Here is a 22,271-nt window from a genome sequence, read left to right on the forward strand (position 1 = left end):
ATGATAAAAAACTCACCAGAAATTAGGCATAGAAGGAACCTAACTCAATAAAGCCCACTCAGTGGTGAAAACTGAAAGCATTTCCTCTAGGATCAGGAACAAGAAAGGGTGCTCACTCTTGCCACTATTATTAAACACAGTGTTGGAAGTCCTAGTCAGGCAAGCAGAGAAGAAACATAACAGGAATCCAGACTGGAAAAGAAATAAAACTCTTGACTGTTTGCAGATGACAGTATACTAGGCCTGCCTGTTCTGTCATACTGGAGTGGGTAGCCATTCCCTTCTCCAGGGGATCTTCCCAGCACAGGCATCAAACTCAGGTCACCTGCACTGCAGGCAGTTTTTTTTTTTTTTTTTTAACTGAGGCACCAGGGAAGCCCAATACTGTACAAAGAAAATTTAGTAAAGTTGCAGGATACAAAATTAATATACAGAAATCCCTTGCATTCTGATACACAAACAACAAAAAATCAGAAAGAGAAACTAAGGAAACAATCCCACTCACCACTGCAACAAAAAGAATAAAATATCTGGGAATAATCCTACCCATGGAGACAAAAGACATGTATGCAGAAAACAAGACACTGATGAGAGAAATCAAAGATGACACAAACGGAAAATATACTGTTCTTGGATTGAAAGAATCAATACTGTGCAAATGACTACCCTAAGCAATCTGCAGATTGAATGCAATACCTATTGAATTACCAAGGGCATTTTTCACAAAACTGTAACAAAAATTTTTACAATTTGTATGGAAACAAAAAGACCCTGAATACCTAAAGCAACCTTGAGAAGAAAAATGGAGCTGGAAAATCAACCGTCCTGACTTCAGACTATACTACAAAATAACAGTTATCAAGACAGTATGGTACTGGCACAAAAATAGAAACACAGATCAGTGGAACAAAACGGAAAGCCCAGAGATAAACTCATGCACCTACGGGCATCTTAAATTTGACAAAGGAGAAAAGAACATACAATGGAGAAAAGAAATCCTCTTCAGTAAGTGGTGTTGGGAAACCTGAACAGCCATATGAAAAAGATTGAAATTAGAACACTTCCTAACACCATACACAAACATAAACACAAAATGGATTAAAGACCTAAATATAAGACCAGGAAATATAAAACTCCTAGAGGAAAACATAGGCAGAACACTCTGAAATAAATTGCAGCAAGATCTTTGATCCACTTCCTAGAGTAATGGAAATAAATACAGAAATAAACAAATGGGACCTAATTAAACTTAAAAGCTTTTGCACACCAAAAGTAATCATTAGCAAGATAAAAAGACAACCCTCAAAATGGGAGAAAATACTTGCAAATGAAGCAACTGACAAAGGATTAATCTCCAAAATATGCAAAGAGCTTATACAGCTGAATACCAGATAAATAGGCAACCCAATCAAAAAATGGGCTGAAGACTTAAACAGACATTTCTCCAAAGAAAATATACAGAAGACCACCACATGAAAAGATGCTCAACATTGCTCATTATTAGAAAAATGCATATCAAAACTACACTGAACTATCACCTCACACTGATAGGAATGGTCATCGTCAAATCTACAAAAAATAAATGCTGGAGAAGATGTGGAGAAAGGGGAAACCTCTTGCATTGTTGGTGGGAATATAAACTGATACAGCCACTAAGGAGAACAGTATGGACTTTCCTTAAAAAACAAAAACAAAAAAGACACTATTATATGGACCGAGCAACCCCACTGTATGTACCCAATGTTCACCGTAGCACTATTTACAATAGCCAGGACTATTGTAAGGAAGCAAACTAGATGTCCACTGACAGATGAATAGATAAAGTTGTGGTACATATATACCATGGAATGTCACTCCATGGCCATAAAAAGGAAAGAAACTGGGTCATCTGTAGTGATGTGCGTGAATCTAGAATCAGTCATACAGTAAAGTCAAGCCAGAAAAACTAATAGTGCATATTAACACTTATGTGTGTATTCTAGAAAAATGGTACTAATGAACCTATTTGCAGGGCAAAAGAACAGCAATGCAGACATAGAGAATGGACTTGTGGACACAGCAGGGGACGGAGAGGGTGGGATGAACTGAAAGAGCAGCACTGACATATATGTAATACCATTTATAAAATAAATAGCTAGTGGGAAGCTGCTGTATTACACCAGGAGCTCAGCTGGGTGCTCTGTGATGATCTAGTAGGGTGGGATGGTGGGGGTAAAATAGAGGCTCAAGAGGGAGCAGATACAGGTACACTTACAGCTGAGTTATGAAGATCATGGCATCCGGTCCCATCACTTCATGGGAAATAGATGGGGAAACAGTGGAAACAGTGTCAGACTTTATTTTGGGGGGCTCCAAAATCACTGCAGATGGTGACTGCAGCCATGAAATTAAAAGACACTTACTCCTTGGAAGAAAAGTTATGACCAACCTAGACAGCATACTGAAAAGCAGAGACATTACTTTGCCTAAGGTCCATCTAGGCAAGGCTATGGTTTTTCCTGTGGTCATGTATGGATGTGAGAGTTGGACTGTGAAGAAGGCTGAGTACCAAAGAATTGATGCTTTTGAACTGTGGTGTTGGAGAAGGCTCTTGAGAGTCCCTTGGACTGCAAGGAGATCCAACCAGTCCATTCTGAAGGAGATCAGCCCTGGCATTTGTTTGGAAGGACTGATGCTAAAGCTGAAACTCCAGTACTTTGGCCACCTCATGCGAAGAGTTGACTCACTGGAAAAGACTCTGATGCTGGGAGGGATTGAGGGCAGGAGGAGAAGGGGACGACAGAGGATGAGATGGCTGGATGGCATCACTGACTCAATGGATGTGAGTCTGAGTGAACTCTGAGAGTTTGTGATGGACAGGGAGGCCTGGCGTGCTGTGATTCATGGGGTCACAAAGAGTCAGACAAGACTGAGCGACTGAACTGAACTGAACAGCTGAGTCACACTGTTGTACAGCAGAAATTAACACAACATTGTAAGGCAATTATGCTCCAATTAAAAAATAATAATATTAAAAACTACCTAGGAATAAGCCCACCAAAGGAGTGAAAAGACCTGTATACAGAAAACTCTTAAGACACAGATGAGAGAAATTAATGACACAAACAGATGGAGAGATATACCATAATCTTCAATTGGAAGAATCAATATTGTGGAAATGACTATACTACCCAAAGCAATGTACAGACGAAATGTAATTCCTATCAAATTACCAAGTGTATTTTTCAGAAAAATAAAACAAAAAAATTTATAATCTGTATGAAAACATTAAAGACCCAAAATAACCACAGCAATCTTGAGAAAGAAAAATGGTGTTGGAGGAATCAGGCTTCCTGACCTCAGACTATACTACAAAGCTACAGTAATCAAGACAGTATGGTACTGTCACAAAAACAGATCTACAGATCAATGGAACTGGACAGAAGCCCAGAGATGAACCCACACACCTGTGGTCCTCTAATCTATGATAAAGGAGTCAAATATACAATGGAGAAAAGACAGCCCTGTCAATAAATAATGTCGGGAAAACTAGGCAGCTACATGTAAAAGAATGAAATTAGACAACTATCTAACAATATACACAAAAATAAATTCAAAATGGGTTAAAGATCTGAATGCAAGGCCAGACACTAAAACTCTCAGAGGAAAACATAGGAAGAACACTGTTTGACATAAATCAAAGCATGGTCCTCTTTGATCCACCTCCTAGTGTAATGGAAATAAAAACAAAAATAAACAATTGGACCTAATTAAATGTAGTAATGGAAACCATAAAGATGACAAAAAGAAAATCCTCTGAAGGGAGAAAATAATAGAAAATGAAGCAACTGTCAAAGGATTACTCTCCACAAGATACATAAGCAGCTCATACAACTCAACTATCAAATCAATAAACAACCCAATCAAAAAATGGGCATAAGACACCAAAACAAATATTTCTCCAAAGAAGACATACACAAGACCACCAACCACATGCAAAGATGTTCAATACCACTCATTATCAAAGAAATACAAAAAACTACTATGAGGTATCACCTCACACCAGTCAGAGCGGCCAGCATCAAAAATAAATCGACAGGGCTTCCCTGATGTGTCAGTGGTAATGAATCTGCCTGACAATGCAGGAGACAAGGGTTCAATCCCCATCCTAGAAAATCCCACATGCCACTGGGCAGCTAAGTCCATGTGCCACAGTTATTGATTGAACTTGTGCTCTAGAGCCCAGGAGCCACAACTACTGAGCCCACTTCCTGCAACTACAGAGGCCTGCACTCTGCAACAAGAGAAGCCCCCATAATGTGAAGCCCCCACAATGAGAAGCCCATGCTCCAAAACTAGAGTAGCCCCTCGCCCCTACTCATCGTAATTAGAGAAAAGCCTGAATAGCAACAAAGACCCAGCATGGACCAAACGATAAATAAATAAATCATTGTTTAAAAAAAAAATCTACACACAATAAACACTGGAGAGAGTATGAAGAAAAGGGAACCCTCATGCACTGCTCATGGGAATGTAAACTGATACAGCCACTATGGAAAACAGTACAAAGTTTTCTTAAAAACTAAAAAAAGAACTCCTGTATGACCCAGGCATCTCACTACTGGGCATATACTCACAGAAAATCATAATTCAAAGACATGCACCCCAGTGTTCACATCAGCACTGTTTACAACAGCCAGGACATGAAAGTAACCTAAATGTCCATGAACAGAGAAATGTATAAGATGTGGTATATATATACACCATGGAATATTACTCAGCCATAAAAAGTAACAAAATTGAGTCATTTGTAGAGATATGGAGGGACCTAAAGAATACCACAGAGTGAAGTCAGAAAGAGAAAAACAAATATCATAAATTAACACATATATGGAGTCTAGAAAAATGGTACAGCTAATCTTACTTGCAATGTAGAAATAGACACAGATGTTGAGAACAAAAATAGGGATACCAAGGGCCAAAGGGGTGGTGGGAAGAATTGGAGATTAGGCTTGACACATATACACTATTGATACTATAATAACAAAGAAACTCAGCCATACTAATGAGAACATACTGTATAGCAGAGGGAACTCATACTTAAGGCTCTGTGATGACCTGAATCAGAAGAAAGTCCAAAAGGGAGTGGATATCTGTATATGTATAGCTGATTGATTTCACTCTACAGTAGAAAAAGCAACTATATCTCAATAAAATTTTTTTTAATCTTCAAAAATAATTAAGTAACTAGGAATATTATTTGGTTTGTACCCCTTTTTTGGAAACTGTCCTTCCACCACTATCCTCCATATGATGTGCCCCAATTGATACAAAATTTTACTCTCCATAGTTAGATAAATCTCAGTACCACACCTCATTCCTGAAAAGACTACCACTGGGATAGGCTCCTAGCTCAGATTTGAAGCCTCAGGGATTTTTGGAGTTGACTGCTGCTGCTGCTGCTAAATCGCTTTAGTCGTGTCCGACTCTGTGCGACCCCATATACAGAAGCCCACCAGGCTCACCCGTCCCCGGGATTCTCTAGGCAAGAACACTGGAGTGGGTTGCCATTTCCTTCTCCAATGCATGGAAGTGAAAAGTGAAAGGGAAGTCGCTCAGTCGTGTCCGACTCTTAGCGACCCCATGGACTGCAGCCTACCAGGCTCCTCCATCCATGGGATTTTCCAGGCAAGAGTACTGCAGTGGGGTGCCATTGCCTTCTCCGTTGGAGTTGACACTAGAAAGAAATGTCAGAATGGACTCTCTCCAGTTGCTGAAATTATATAAACGTAAAATTTGGGACCTACTGGTGTTCTTGTTTTTCCACCACATAGAAAAGGCATACTGCATATCACAGAAGGTGAATATTCCCAAGCCTCTGAATAGATAAGACACAGTACCATGACGACATTCAAGTCTCTGGTGCAAGTGTTTCATGAGATGCACTTAAAATAACTTTTTAATAAATTAATTACCATTTCTGCTTAACCTAATTCAAACTGAGTTTCTTTCAACTGCAAATAAAGGTGCTGATATACTAAAGCCAAAAAAATACAACCATTACTATATGCTCATAGAAAATTTCATTCTTGTTGTCGTTCAGTCACTCATTAGTGTCTGACTCTCTGTGACCCCATGGACTGCAGCAAGTCAGACTTCCCATCCTTCACCATTGCCAGGAGTTTTGCTCAAACTTACTGATGTTGACTGAGTACTGGTCTTGTAAAGTACTTAATATGCATTAATTCATTTGATGCTTAAAAGAATTCATGAGATTAAGCGCTAGCATCTTATTTTGTACATAAGGAAAAATATATATCCTCCATGAGGTAACTCAGCAAGTAAAGTAATGAAATAATTTCAGATCCAGGCAGTCTGGATCTTCAGTTCATGTGCTCAACTATTAGATCATCCTAGCTCCCATAAGAATATTTCTTATTAAATAATAAAAACTAAAAATAATGGAACTAAATTTGAATTAAATGCTCATGAAAGAGAGTCACATAAGAAATTATAAATGACTAAAAACATTTAAAATGTTCAAACTCAATATAATACAAAATTATAAATGACTAAAAACATTTAAAATGTTCAAAGTCAATATAATACAAAGAAATAAAAACAGATTACTTTTCACTTATTAGAATGAGAAAGTTTAAAAGATTGCAAAGTATAAGCAAAGATATGGGAAATAGGGACCCCATATGATGTTGAGAGGATAATTTGTCAGTATTCTTCTTCAGTAATTGAAGTTTTAGGTAATTTATTTCAACAGAAACATTCACATTAAGACTAAGAGGACAAGATAAATTTAAACAATGTTGTTCCCTAACACAGTTTATAGTAATAAAAAAATCAACTGGGGCTGAAATAGAAGACACTAATATGCCTGAATACTAGTCAGTCTTTAAAAAGAGTAAAGTGTCAATAGATAACATTATGCCTTCCTCTTTCTGTGGGAACTAAATCAAGAAAAATTAAAACAGTATTTAGAGATGACTACATACTGAGAAGTACGCAAACATTAATGAATATTTCAGCAACAAAAGGAAAAAGACGTGATAGAGAACAGTATAAAGTGTATAAGTCCAGTTGTGTAAAAATATATTGATTGTATTGGTATTTAAAATTAAATTTAAGAATACACAGAAAAAATATCTAGAATTATATGCTGAACTGGTATTAGTTCTTATCTTTAGTACCTGGGACATCAGACCAGATGGATGAGATGACTCACTTTATATACCTGTATTTAAAATTTTTTAATCCAATAAGGATATTTTACAATTAAAAGAGAATATCTGCAGAAAATAGAAAGATATGCTCTGGTTCAATCATACCTCAGAGCAAACATAAAATCCCAAATGCAAGAGAACTAAGCATTTTTTAAAAACTAGAAGAAAATGTTTACACTTGTATAAATAAAATGAGTCTGCCTACAAAAGTTCAGAGCAAGTAGAAGCCATCAAATATATTAAAACGATACTAACAAGATTCCATGTGATTAGTTTCACTAATAATGCACACAAAAAATATAAGGGCAATATTTAAGTCCCTAAGGTAATTTATGTTGTTTACCAAGTCATATTTAAATGGTAACCTGTCAGGTAGAAAAAAGTATTGCCTCCCTAGCAATAAAGAGTAGGTTTCAAACAACTATTAAATTTACAAAAATAAATGAGTTCTAAAACTCAGTGATCACAAAGCCAGAAAAACAAGTACCCTTAAGTACATTTCTGGTAGTACTCTAAAATTTGTTTCCTAGGAAACAATCTAATAACAAATCTGACAAGAACTATTAAAACTGTTCTTTTAATGATTATAAGATATTCTCTGATAGGTTAACTCTGCTTTGAGGCATACATGCCATGAAAACACCACTAAAGAATTGGTTACACGATGAAAGGACTACCAAGACAGCTGTGCTGTACTTAGCTGCTTAGTCGTTTCAGACGCTTTGTGACCCCACGGACTGTAGCGCGACAGGCTCCTCTGTCCATGCACATTCACCAGGCAATACTAGAGTAGGTTGCCATCCCCTTCTCCAGAGGTTCTTCCCAACCCAGGGATCGAACCCAGGTCTCCCACACTGCCGGAGGATTCTTTATCATCTGAGCCACCCGGGAAGCCCAAGCAGTGCATGGCTATTCACAATATAAAGCTGCTCAAACATATACATACACCAAACAGCAGAAGAGTTAAATTGTAGCACTAAGTCATAATGGAATAAAGTTATTAAAATGAAAATTATGTAGACTAAGTCAATATTCAGAATAGTCAAACAAAAATGAAAGCACAACTTAATACAGATCTGCTGATTATAATTACATAAAGTATGTATGTCTATGTTTATTGACAAAGACTAGGAAACCATGCAGAAAGATGTAACTTTATGATCTCTAAATTCTTATTTCTGTAAAGGTTTTCAAATTCATGATAGGCAAATAACAGATCTCAAGAATCTCTCTCAGAAAACAATATTTTGATGTTACATTCCAGTAACAAAATACGTATTTCACAAGTTTCAGTTAAGTTTGTAAAATGTATTCCTTTTTCTCTAATCTTATGCAAACCCACCTTATCCAATTTTATTCATCAAGAAATATATAATGTTTGAAAAGAGCCCTGGGATGAGAGACACCCAGGTGTCTCAGTGCAAAGGTTTCTCCCTTTAGACTCGTCTGTAAGGACTTGGCTCACAACACCTATAACGCAATCTCTAATGCTCTAGGGACTCATTAATCCCCTCTAGTCAGGGTCACGGAGTAATGGCACCTCACCCCAAAGGTTTAAACAGGCACTTCCTTCAAGATGCCCGAGTAGGAGGATGCAGAGTTTGCATCTCATCACAACTAGGGCATCTACAAGGTGCTGGTGGGGGACTTCGAACACCTAAGGAGATGGGCAGAATCCCTGAGTAACCAGGGTCTTGGCTCTCAGGCCAGGGTTGGGCCTGAGCTCCTGTGGCAGGAGAACCAAATTCAAACCACTGTACTAACAGAGAACTTCAGACCCCAGAGAATATTAATCAGCAAGAGATTCCCCCAGAGGCCCTCATCTTGGTACCAAGACCTGGTTCCACCCAACGGCCTGTGACTCCAGTGCTGGATGCCTTAGGCCAAACAATGAGCAAGACAGAAATACAGACCACACCCCCATCAAAAAAAAACAGAGACATCCAAAAATATGTTACAGATGAAGGAGCAAGGTAATAACCAAAGACCAAATTAATGAAGAGGAAATAGACAACATACCTGAAAAGGAATTCAGAGTACTGATACTTAAGATGATCCAAAATCTCAGAAATAGAAAGGGGGCATGGATCAAGAAAACAGAAATGTTTAACAAGGACCTAGAAGAACTAAAAGACAGACAGATAGTGCTGAACAACACAATAACTGAGATGAAAAATATGCCAGAACAAATCGATAGAATAACTGAAGCAGAACAAATGAGTGAGCCTGAAGATAGAATGATGGTAATAACTACTGAGGAGCAGAATAAAGAAAAAAGAATGAACTGAGGAGAGTCTCAGAGGCCACTGGGACAACATTAAATGCACTAACATTTGTTTCATAGGGGTCTCAGAAGAAAAAGAGAAAGATAAAAGGTCTGAGAAAATATTTGAAGGATTACAGTCAAAAACTTAGCTAACATGGGAAAGGAAATAGTCACTCAAGTGCAGGAAGCACTTTTTCCCACACAGGAAAAACCCAAGGAGAAACACACGGAGACATAGTAATCAAACTAACAAAAATTACATTCAAAGAAAAAATATTAAAAGCAGCAAGGAAAAAGAAACCAACAACATACAAGGGAATCCCCATAAGGTTATCAGCTGATTTTTCACCAGAAACTATGTAGGTCAGAACCCTCTGTGAGAAGTGATGAAAGGGAAGACCGACAATCAAGAATACTCTACCCAGAACGGAGCAGAGAAATCACAAGTTTTACAGACAAAAGCTAAGAGAATTCAGCACTATCAACCAGCTTTAAAACAAATGCCAAATGATCTTCTCTATTTGCAAAACAAGAAAAAGACCTATAAAAATAAACCCAAAACAATTAAGAAAATGGTAATAGGAACATACATATCAATCATTACCTTAAATGGATCTGGATTACATGCTCCAACCAAAAGATACAAAATGGTTGAATGGATACAAAAACAAGACCCTTATATATGCTGTCTACAAGAGGCCCACTTCAGATCTAGGGACACATATAGATTGGAAGTGAGGTGATGGAAACAGATATTACATGCAAATAGAAATCAAAATAAAGCTAGAGTAGCAATACTCATATCAGAAAAAACAGACTTTAAAGACTACTAAAGGAAGGATACTACATAATGATCAAGGGATCAATCCAAGAAGAAAACATAACAATTTTAAATATTATGCACCCAACACAGGAGCAGCTCAAAACAAAAGGCAAATGTTAACAGCCATAAAAGGGGAAATTAACAGTAACTCAGAAATAGTGGTGTACTTTAACACTCCACTTTCACCAATGGACAGATCATCCAGACAGAAAATTAATATGGAAAAACAAGCCTTAAATGAAACATTAGATCAGACAGACATAACTGATATTTATAGGACATTACATCCAAAGCCAGCAGAATACACTTTCTTCTCAACTGCACATGGAACATTCTCCAGGATAGATCACACCTTGGGTTACAAATGAAGCCTCAGTAAACTTAAGAAAATTGGAATTATATCAAGCGTCTTTTTTTACCACAACACTATGAGATTGGAAATCAATTTCAGGAAAAATTAAAAAAAAAAACTACAAAATACATAAGCACGTTTGTTTAGTACTAAATACTCAAAAAGTCAGAGAAGAAATCAAAGAGGAAATTTTAAAAAATAGATAGCAACAAATGACAACATAAACACAACTATCTAAAACCTATGGGACATAGCACGAACATTTCAAAGAGGGAAGTTTATAGCAATTCACTATCACCTCAGTTCAGTCACTTAGAAGTGTCCGACTCTTTGTGACCCATGAACTGCAGCACGCCAGGCCTCCCTGTCCAAGATGAACTCCCAGAGCTCACCCAAACTCACGTCCATTGAGTCAGTGATGCCATCCAACCATCTCATCCTCTGTCATCCCCTTCTCCTCCTGCCCTCAATCCCTCCCAGCATCAGGGTCTTTTCAAATGAGTCAGCTCTTCACATCAAGTGGCCAAAGGATTGGAGTTTTAGCTTCAACATCAGTCCTTCCAATGAATATTCAGGACTGATTTCCTTTAGGATGGACTGGTTGGATCTCCTTGCAGTCCAAGGGACTCTCAAGAGTCTTCTCCAACACCACAGTTCAAAAGCATCAATTCTTCGGCACTCAGCTTTCTTCACAGTCCAACTCTCACATCCATACACAACCACTGGAAAAACCACAGCCTTGACTAGACGGACCTTTGTTGGCAAAGTAATGTGTCTGCTTTTTAATATGCTGTCTAGGTTGGTCATAACTTTTCTTCCAAGGAGTAAGCATCTTTTAATTTCATGGCTGCAATCACCATCTGCAGTGATTTTGGAGCCCCCCCAAATAAAGTCTCTCACTGTTTCCCCATCTATTTCCCATGAAGCAATGGAACCAGATGCCATGATCTTAGTTTTCTGAATTGTGAGCTTTAAGCCAACTTTTTCACTCTCCTCTTTCACTTTCATCAAGAGGCTCTTTAGTTCTTCTTCACTTTCTGCCATAAGGGTGGTGTCATCTGCATATCTGAGGTTATTGATATTTCTCCTGGCAATCTTGATTCCAGCTTATGCTTCATCCAGTCCAGCGTTTCTCATGATGTACTCTGCATATAAGTTAAATAAGCAGGGTGACAATATACAGCTTTGACGTATTCCTTTTCCTATTTGAAACCAGTCTGTTGTTCCATGTCCAGTTCTGACTGTTGCTTCCTGACCTGCATACAGGTTTCTCAAGAGGCAGGTCAGGTGGTCTGGTATTCCCATCTCTTTCAGACTTTTCCACAGTTTACTGTTTTCCACACAGTCAAAGGCTTTGGCATAGGCAATAAAGCAGAAATAGATGTTTTTCTGGAACTCTCTTGTTTTTTCGATGATCCAGGGAATGTTGGCAATTTGATCTCTGGTTCCTCTGCCTTTTCTAAAACCTTCTTGAACATCAAGTTTTTGAACAACTACTTCTCAAGCGCACATGTAACATTCTCCAGGATAGATCACATCTTGGGTCACAAATGAAGCCTCAGTAAACTTAAGAAAATTGGAATTATATCAAGCATCTTTTTTTTACCACAACACTATGAGACTGGAAATCAATTACAGGAAAAATTTTTAAAAACTACAAAAAACACTAACATGTTTGTTTAGTACTAAATACTCAAAAAGTCAGAGAAGAAATCAAAGAGGAAATTTATAAAATAGATAGCAACAAATGACAACATAAACACAATCAACTATCACCTCAAGATACAAGAGAAATCTACTATAAACAATCTAATCTTACATGTAAAACAACTAGAGAAAGAAGACCTGAAAAACTCCACAACTAGATCAGAGAAGAAAAAATGAAACAGAAACGAAGACAACAGCAGCAAAGATCAAAAAAACTAAAGCTGATTTTTGGAGAAGATTAAATTGATAAACCTTTAGCCAAACTCATCAAGAAAAAAAGGAAGAAGATTCAAATCAATAATATTAAATATGAAAAAGGAGAAGTTACAACTGACGCTACAGCAATACAAAGGATCATTAAGAGACTACTACAAGCAACTGCAAGGAAATAATATGGACAACCCAGAAGAAATGGACAAATTCTTAGAAAGGTATAACCCACCAAGACTGAACCATGAAGAAACAGAAAATATCAATGGACTAATCACAAGTAATAATATTGAAGCCATAATTAAAAATCCTCCAACAAACAGAAGTCCAGGACCAGATGGCATCATAGGTGAATTCTATCCAATTTTTAGAGAGCAGTTAGCACCTAGTCTCAAAAACTTCCAAAAGTTGCAGAGGGAGGAATACTCCCAAACTCGTTCTATGAGGCCACCATCCCCCGATACCAAAATTAAACAAAGATATCAAAAAGAAAATCACAGACCAGTAACACTGATGAACACAGACACAAAAATCCTCAAAAAATACTAGCAAACAGAAACCAATAACACATAAAAAAGATCATACACTATGATCAAGTTTAAGTTTATCCCAAGGATGCAAGGATTCTTCAATATACACAAATCAATGTGATACACCACATTACCAACTGAAAGATAAAAATCATATGATATTCCCAAAAAAATGCAGAAGAAGCTTTTGACAGATTTCATCACCCATTTATGAAAAAAACTCTTCAGAAAATTTGGTATGGAAGGAACCTACCTCAATACAATAAAGGCCGTATAAAACAAACCCACAGCAAATATTATTTTCAATGGTGAAAAACTGAAAGTACTTCCTCTAAGGTCTAATAAGACAAGGGTGTGCATTCTCACCACTATTATTCAATGTAGTTTGGAAGTCCTAGCCATAGCAATCAAAGATGAAAAAGTAATGAAAGGAATCCAGACTGAAAAAGAAGTAAAACTGTCACTGTCTGCAGACAACAGGATACTATACATAGAAAACCCTGAAGATAACATCTGAAAATTACTAGAGCTACTCAGTGAATTTAGTAAAGTCACAGGATACAAAATCAATACACAGATATCCCTTGAATTCCTATAAACTAACAACAAAAAAATAACAAAGAGAAATTAAGGAAACAATCCCACTTACCACTGCAACAAAAAGAATAAAATACCTAGGAATAAACCTACCTATGGAGACAAAAGCCTGTATGCAGAAAACTGTAAGACACTGATGAAAGAAATCAAAGACGACACAGAGAGATATAATATGTTCTTGGATTGAAAGAATCAATATTGTAAAAATGACTAGACTCCCCTAAACAATCTGCGGATTTAATGCAATCCTCATCACATTACTAAGGGCAGTTTTCACAGAACCAGTACAAAAATTTTTAATATTTGTATGGAAATAAACAGACACTGATAAGCCAAAGCAATCTTGAGAAAGAAAAATGGAGCTGGAGGAATCAACCTTTCTGGCTCCTATACACAATTAAATGAAGTAGGGATAGGTAACCTTCCAGAAAAAGAATTTTGAATAATGATAGTGAAGATGCTCCAGGATCTCGGGAAAACAATGGAGAAGATACAAGAAATGTTTATCAAAATCTAGAAAAACTAAAGAACAAACAGAGATGAATAATACACTAGAAGGAATCAGTAACAGAGTAACTGAGGCAGAAGGAGGAGAAAGAGAGAAAGGACCTGAGATAATATTTGATGACATAGCTGAAAAATTCCTGAACACTGGAAAGGAAATAGTCAACCAAGTCCAGGAGCACAGAGAATCCCAGGCAGAAAAAAACCCAAGGAGGAACACACCAAGACACACAGTAATCAAACTGACAAAAATTAAAGACAAAGATAAAGTATTAAAAACAATAAGGAGGGAAAATGACAAGTAACATACAAGGGAACTCCCAACGGGCTATCAGCTGATTTCTCAACAAAATCTCTACAAGCCAGAAGGGAATGGCATGATATATTTAAAGTGATGAAAGGGAAGAACCTGCAACCAAGAATATTCTATCCAGCAATACTCACATTCAGATTTGATGGAGAAATCAAAGACAGATAGCCAACAAACCCAGCAAAAGGCGCTCAGCATCACTAGTTATTAGAGAAATGCAGATCAAAACTACAATGATTAATCACTGGTCAGAATGGCCATCATCATAAAATCTACAAACAATAAATGCTGAAGAGGGTGTGGATAAAAAGGAACCCTCTTGCACTGTTGCTGGAAATGTAAATTGATACAGCCACTATGGAAAACAGTTTGGAGGTTTCTTAAAAAACTGAAAATGTAACTACCATATGACTCAATAATCCCACTACTGCACATATACCCTGAGAAAATCATAATTCAAAAAGACTTATGTACCCCAGTGTTCACTGTAGGACTATTTACAATAACCAGGAGACGGAAGCAATCTAAATGTTCATTGACACACGAATTGATAAATATGTGATATACATACACACACACAATGGATATTACTCAGCTATAAAAATGAATGAAATTGGGTCATTTGTAGAGATACAGATGGACCTAGAGTATGCCATACAGAGTGAAGTCAGTCAGAAAGGAAAATATCATATATTAATCCATATATACAAAATCTAGGAAAAGTGTACATAGATGAACAGAGACCTAAATGGAGACAATGGCTATGTCAACATGGGGGGAAGTGGAGGGTGAGACAAATTGGGAAAGCAGTGTGGACATATATACACTACCATGTGTAAAACAGATAGCTTGTGAGAAGTTACAGGGAACATAGGGAAAGATGACCTAGAGAGACAGGAGGGGCTGGGTGGGAGGTTCGGGAGGGAGCTGATATATGTAAACATATAGCTGACTCACTTTGTTGTACAGCAGAAACTAACACAACAGTGTAAAGCAATTATACGCCAATAAAATAAACTGAAAAAAAAAAGACAACCTATGAAACAGAAGTAAACTTCTATAAATCATATACCTGAAAGGGATTAATATCCAGAATATGCAAAGAACTGCTGTAAGTCAACAATAAAAAAATCAAATAACCCATTTAAAAAATGTCCAAAGGAACTGAAATATATTTCTCCAAAAATGATATACCAATGCCATTAAACATGTGACAAGATATTTAACATCTTTTAAAGAAATTCAAAGAAAAACCACAAGGAGACACCATGAATATAAATATTCACAATCAAAACAACAGAAAATAACAAGTGTTGATAAGGATATGGAGAAATCTGAACTCTTGTGGAAAGTTTGGTGAGATTGTAAAATTGTAAAATGGTGTAACTAGTATGGAAAACATTATGGAGGTTCCTCAAAAAAAAACCACAAACAGAACTATTGTATGAGATAGCCATCTCACTTCTTGGTATATATCCAAAAGACCTGAATACAGGGTCTCAAAGAGACATCTGCACACTCATATTTAAAACAGCACTATTCACATAGCCAGGAAGTGAAAGCAACCCTAATCTCCATCAGTGGATAGATGAATAAACAAAATGTGGTATACACATACCATGAATACTATTTAGTCTTCAAAAAGGAAATCCCACAACATGGATAAATTTTGAAGTTATTATATTAAGCCAGTCACAAAAAGATAAATATATGATTCGACTTTATCTGAGTTCTCTAAAGTAGTCAAATTCATAGAATCAGAACATAGAACGGTAGTTACCAGAGGCTGGTTGCTGCTGCTGCTAAGTCACTTCAGTCGTGTCTGACTGTGTGACCCCAGAGATGGCAGCCCACCAGGCTCCCCCGTCCCTGGGATTCTCCAGGCAAGAACACTGGAGTGGGTTGCCATTTCCTTCTCCAATACATGAAAGTGAAAAGTGAAAGTGAAGTCACTCAGTTGTGTCAGACTCCTAGCAACCCCATGGACTGCAGCCTACCAGGCTCCTCCATCCATGGGATTTGCCAGGCAAGAGTGCTGGAGTGGGGTGCCATTGCCTTCTCCGACCAAAGGCTGGAGAGAGAGGGAAAAGGGGAGTTGTTTACATGGGCATAGAGTTTCAGTTTTGCAAGATGAAAAGTACTGGCGATCTATTTCTGTTTCACAATAATGTGAATACACCTTACACTACTGAACTGTATCCTTAAATATGATTAAGATCGTAACTTTTATGTTAGGTGACTGTTTTTATAAAAAAAAGTTAAAAAAAAAAAAAGACATTAACTGCACCACTATTCACAAAATCCAGGAAGTGGAAGCAGTCTGAATCTCCAATGACACATAAATGGATAAAGAAGTTATGGTATGTGTGTGTGTATACACACACACAGGAATATTATTCAGCCAGAAAAATGAATGAAATTGGGTCATTTGCAGAGAAGCAGATGTCAGCACTCTGTTGTACAGAGTGAAGTAAGTCAAAAAGAGAAAAATAAGTATCGTATATTAATGCATATATGTGGAATCCAGGAAAAAATGCTACAGATGAACTATTTGCAGGGCAAGAAAAGAGACGCAGATGAAGAGAATGGACACGCGGACACAGTGGGAAGAAGAGGACAGCGGGATGAACTGAGAGATCAGGATTGACACACACACATACACACACATATGCACACTATCGAGAAACTGCTGTATAGCACAGGGAGCTCAGCTTGGTACCTGTGATGACCTAGAGGGGGTAGGACTGGAGAGTGGTAAAGGGAGGTTCTAGAGGGAGGGGATATATGTAATTGCATACATATAGCTGATTCACTTTGTTGTACAGCAGAAACTAACACAACATTGTAAAGCAATTACACTCCAATCTAAAACAAAAGAAATACACAGTGTTCAACAGTTCACCTCAGATCTAAGGAATTTTTAAAAAGAATAAAACAACTACTTGTTTTATTAAATAAAACAGCTACTTGTTTTATTAAATAAAACAGCTACTTGTCTCACTACTTGTGAGAAATGTAATGATAATTTTGAAAAATTTCCACATTTAAACAAACTTCTGTGGTCCACCCTATTTACTCATTTAGGACGTAATACACCCTGAAACTTAGAATACCATCATACATACCTGATGCGATGACAGGATCTTTCATAAGCTCCCTAGTTATTGGACATATAAATTCATCAGGAATTTCAGAAGAAAGGGTTTTCACCTTTGTCCTCAGTTCTTCAATTTTCCTTAGAACTTTACTACGCAGCCCTAGTGATTCTGAAAAGAAATTATTCTGTTAGGGCTGGAGATCTATCTATAAGTTTTATGCAAGTCTTCAGGAGAGTAAAATTTTATCTACTATAACCAAAAATCTTCAGAAATACTGTTTTACCACATGGAACCTTTTCTTTACAAATTCTTTAATGAATCTTTGTAGTGCAGAATAAAGTGTGATTAAAACAACTCATCAATAGAAAGATTATTCTAAGTAACTTTAGATTCTGAAAGCTCAAGAATTTCACATTACCCAAACACTAATATACTACACAAAATTAGAAAAGCCTATTATATGTTAATTTAGAGAACAAAGTCTCCTAAAAATCATTTATAAAGATGTTCAGTTTAATATAAAAATTCCATCTTATATTTTTAAACCTTATGAAACTTGGTTTATTATCTGCTGATTCGTATACAATGGGAATACCAGACCATCTGACCTGCCTCTTGAGAAATCTGTATGCAGGTCAGGAAGCAACAGTCAGAACTGGACATGGAACAACAGACTGGTTCCAAATAGGAAAAGGAGTATGTCAAGGCTGTATACTGTCACCCTGCTTATTTAACTTATATGCAGAGTCATCATGAGAAACACTGGACTGGATAAAGCACAAGCTGGAATCAAGACTGCCGGGAGAAATATCAATAACCTCAGATATGCAGATGACACCACCCTTATGGCAGAAACTGAAGAAGAACTAAAGAGCCTCTTGATGAAAGTGAAAGAGGAGAGTGAAAAAGTTGGCTTAAAGCTCACAATTCAGAAAACTAAGATTATGGCATCTGGTCCCATCACTTCATGGTAAATAGATGGAGAAACGAGACTGACTATTTTTGGGGGGCTCCAAAATCACTGCAGATGGTGATTGCAGCCATGAAATTAAAAGATGCTTATTCCTTGGAAAAAAAAAGTTATGACCAACCTAGACAGCATATTAAAAAGTAGAGACATTACTTTGCCAGCAAAGGTCCGTCTAGTCAAAGCTATGGTTTTTCCAGTGGTCATGTATGGATGTGAGAGTTGGACTGTGAAGAAGGAAGAGCGCTGAAGAATTGATGCTTTTGAACTGTGGTGTTGGAGAAGACTCTTGAGAGTCCCTTGGACTGCAAGGAGATCCAACCAGTCCATCCTAAAGGAAATCAGTCCTGAATATTCATTGGAAGGACTGATGCTAAAGCTGAAACTCCATAACTCTGGCCACCTGATGTGAAGAACTAACTCATTTGAAATCAAGACCCTGATGCTAGGAAAGACTGAAGGCAGGAGGAGAAGGGGACAACAGAAGATGAGATGGTTGGATGGCATCACTGACTTGATGGACATAAGTCTGAGTAAACTCCAGGAGTTGGCGATGGACAGGAAGGCCTGGCGTGCTGCAGTCCATAGGGTTGCAAATAGTCAGACACAACTGAGCGACTCAAGTGAACTGATACAAAGCACAGTATCAAATAAAACTCATCTGTTTGTCCAAAACTGTACATGTAAGCTTCATTCCTCTGTAGTTTAACTTTTATCTCATTTCAAAAATTAATTTTTAGTTTCAGCAAGATAAATATAATTAAGTTTAGGAAGAGTAGTGTTATTTAGCTGTTTGTATTTTTATCAGCTGACAGTTCTATTTTAGGCAGAGGTTTTTTCCGGGGGGGGGGAGCGGTGGGTAAATGGGTAGAAAAAAAGAACTACATTTCAGAATGCCTCGTAGTTACTTTCTGATTGGAAGGTAATTCTCCATATAGTGTTTAAACACACTTTTACAATATCTTTTATCTGGCAATCTTTTCAAGGATGTCTGCAAACTTCCTTGGAAGCTAATGTCTCCCTCCTAGTCAAAGGGCAGGTTTGTATTCTAAGACCTACAGAGATAACGTTTTCCTCTTGGGACTGCTTTGCTGCTGCTCCTGCTAAGTTGCTTCAGTCGTGTCTGACTCTGCGACCCTAGAGACGGCAGCCCACCAGGCTCCTCCGCCCATGGGATTTTCCAGGCAAGAGTACTGGAGTGGGGTGCCATTGCCTTCTCCAGACTACTTTGCTAGCAGTCCCCTTATCATATTGGGGGGGGATCATAAATTCAGGGTTCCTCAGCTATGACACTATCACAAATTGTTTGCACAAGACTTAGTGGCAGAGGGGAACCAGTCGCAGCATGAAGCTCATGCTGCTTGCTGTCCCACGAGTAACAAACTGTTTACATCTATTTGGATTCACTGACCGTTATCTATGAAAGTGTGGGAAGTCAACCCCACAAATGCCTGCATCTTAAGGGACGTCCTTCCTATGGAATTCACTGAAACCAAATTGAAGATCTTTCAAATAATTTAAAAAAATCACAACACATTTATAATTAGATAGTGATCATCTTATTTGAAGGGATATTACATGTAATAAGAACATAGAGGTATTTAATATTCTAAAAAACATATTTTTTCCTGTCAAAAATAATACACATGTATGCTAATATGTAGAATGCTTATTAGTAGAGGGTGTGAAGTGAAGTGAAAGTTGCTCAGTCGTGTCTGACTCTGTGATCCCATGGACTATATAGTCCAGAATTCTCCAGAATACTGGTGTGGGTAGCTCTCCTCCAAGGGATCTTCCCAACCCAGGGATCAAATCCAGGTCTCCCGCATTGCAAGTGGATTCTTTACCAGCAGAGCCAGAAGGGAAGCCCAAGAATACTGGAGCAGGTAGCCTATCCCTTCTCCAGCAAATCTTCCCCAACCAGGAATCGACCCAGGGTCTCCTGCATTGCAGGCAGATTCTTTACCAACTGAGCTATCAGGGAATCCTAACAGAGTGTGTAGAACCCTATTTCAAAATGTACTATAAAATAAAAGGTTAAATTGTGTGTTATTTTGCCCAATTTTAATGTTGTTTAAAAATGCCCTCATTTACCAGCAGTTACCAAATCATATCCACAGAACTTAGCCAGAGGAAAACACATCCTTTTGTGATTGGGGGTTGGAAGTCAGTGTTATTAAACTTAATTGCTCAGAAAGAAAAGACCCTTACCAGGTGAGGGCTAGCAAACCCTCAGTGTGAGTTAATGGGTGATATTTTGCTATATTTGCTGTAACTCTGAAAAGGCATCTGGTTCTTAGTAGACGACAAATTAAATAGGCCATCAACTCTGTCCCCCTTCTGCACCCCTTCCCAATGCTGGAAATGCTGCATTGAATTGATGGTGCTAAGACACAAATAATCATTAAAGATACAAAATTCTAAAAACCCTCAAGAAAACAGAAGTAACTGAGTTCCAGAGTAAAGGATGGGACATAGTTTAAAGCAGAGATTTGTATACACAAATGGAAGAAATACCTTTCTACTTGTAGTCATCTTTCCCCCCAACTTTGTCCTGTAAATATCATCGCCAAAGCAGCAACGCCAGCACTAGCTGGAGACAGACTAACAGGAAAGCACTATTGCCTGGAGCTGACCAACCATTACAGCCCATGAGGATGATCACAGTCACGTCTGTACTGTCCTGAGACAGCAGAGGACCAACAGCTGGACGCTTGGAGTAAAAATCATTGAATTCATTATTTAAAAACAAGTTTTATTAAACAAATTCTGACTAGAATGATCAAGAGAAAACAAGACATAAAAAGGGACACAAGGGTTTTTTAAAGGATTTGGAAAAGATGATGATAGGAACGATGTAATTTTTACATTTCTCTGAATCCCTTCATGAAAAGCAACGTGACTAGATAGCAAAATTAAATTCCACGGGCATTTACAACAAAGCAAGGTAGCAAAGTATCTTCATGAGCCCCATAACATATTAATAAGTGGGAGAAGATAAACCACCAACATCCGTAAGATCTGTAATTGGTATCAGTGGGGAAGCAACACGACATCTGATAGGCCTGAAAAAAGGAGACCTCAAAATGCCCCACAAGTACTCAGTGTCAAGTGGGGAGGTCAATTTAAGAGCAGTTGCTGACCTGGAAGGGTATGTCCACTCCAAAAGCCTGTGAGCACACAGGCCCATGCATTTAAAAGGTCAATTTCATATAAGTTGTATCTACAGAAAAAATTTAAGTTTTATTACTTAACAGTATACGCAGTTAGGCAACGAGAGAAAATCTACATAAGGAAGTATTACCAGGAATTGAAACATGAAACTTCTAAAATCTGAGGGTGTTAAGACAGCTGGTGCATAAGGTTTTAAAAAGCATTTGATATAATTTGATATTATAATTTTTAAATAAAAAAATGATGAAAATGTCTCACGTGCTTTCATGGAAAAACAAGAGCAAAAGGAAGGGGGACCTCTTGGAAAAACCTTTTTTCCCAATTAAGAATCTATGATTGATAATTGGTTTAATATAAAGGTAAGAACTGACACAATATACAACAGTTCCTTGTCATCTGTCATTCCACGCTTTTACCATATATCATCTACAGCAATTCCACACTCCAAGACTGGTAGCAATTTACAATATCCTGGAGGCCTAGGTATCAACAGACGCCACACTGCAGTGAAAGTCACGT

The 22,271-nt window shown here is 37.6% G+C and overlaps 1 protein-coding gene across 4 annotated transcripts in view; it reads right to left on the reverse strand.

Annotated features, from left to right (window-relative positions):
• WDSUB1 (WD repeat, sterile alpha motif and U-box domain containing 1) overlaps window positions 1-22,271 on the reverse strand; it is a 72,911-nt gene that overhangs the window by 11,536 nt on the left and 39,104 nt on the right. For 2 of the 4 annotated variants that reach the window (XM_040229149.1, XM_040229150.1), the window contains one exon: window positions 17,639-17,779. The exons of 1 other annotated variant lie outside the window; for it this stretch is intronic. In XM_040229149.1, coding sequence (XP_040085083.1) covers window positions 17,639-17,779 — 141 coding nt within the window. Of the gene's footprint in view, window positions 1-15,715; window positions 15,971-17,638; window positions 17,780-22,271 lie in introns of those variants that run through there. One more of the 4 variants, XM_040229151.1, reaches the window with a different exon arrangement.

This window comes from Oryx dammah, unplaced genomic scaffold (genome assembly GCF_014754425.2).
Source record: "Oryx dammah isolate SB20612 unplaced genomic scaffold, SCBI_Odam_1.1 HiC_scaffold_27, whole genome shotgun sequence".
NCBI classification, from domain to species: Eukaryota; Metazoa; Chordata; class Mammalia; order Artiodactyla; family Bovidae; genus Oryx; species Oryx dammah.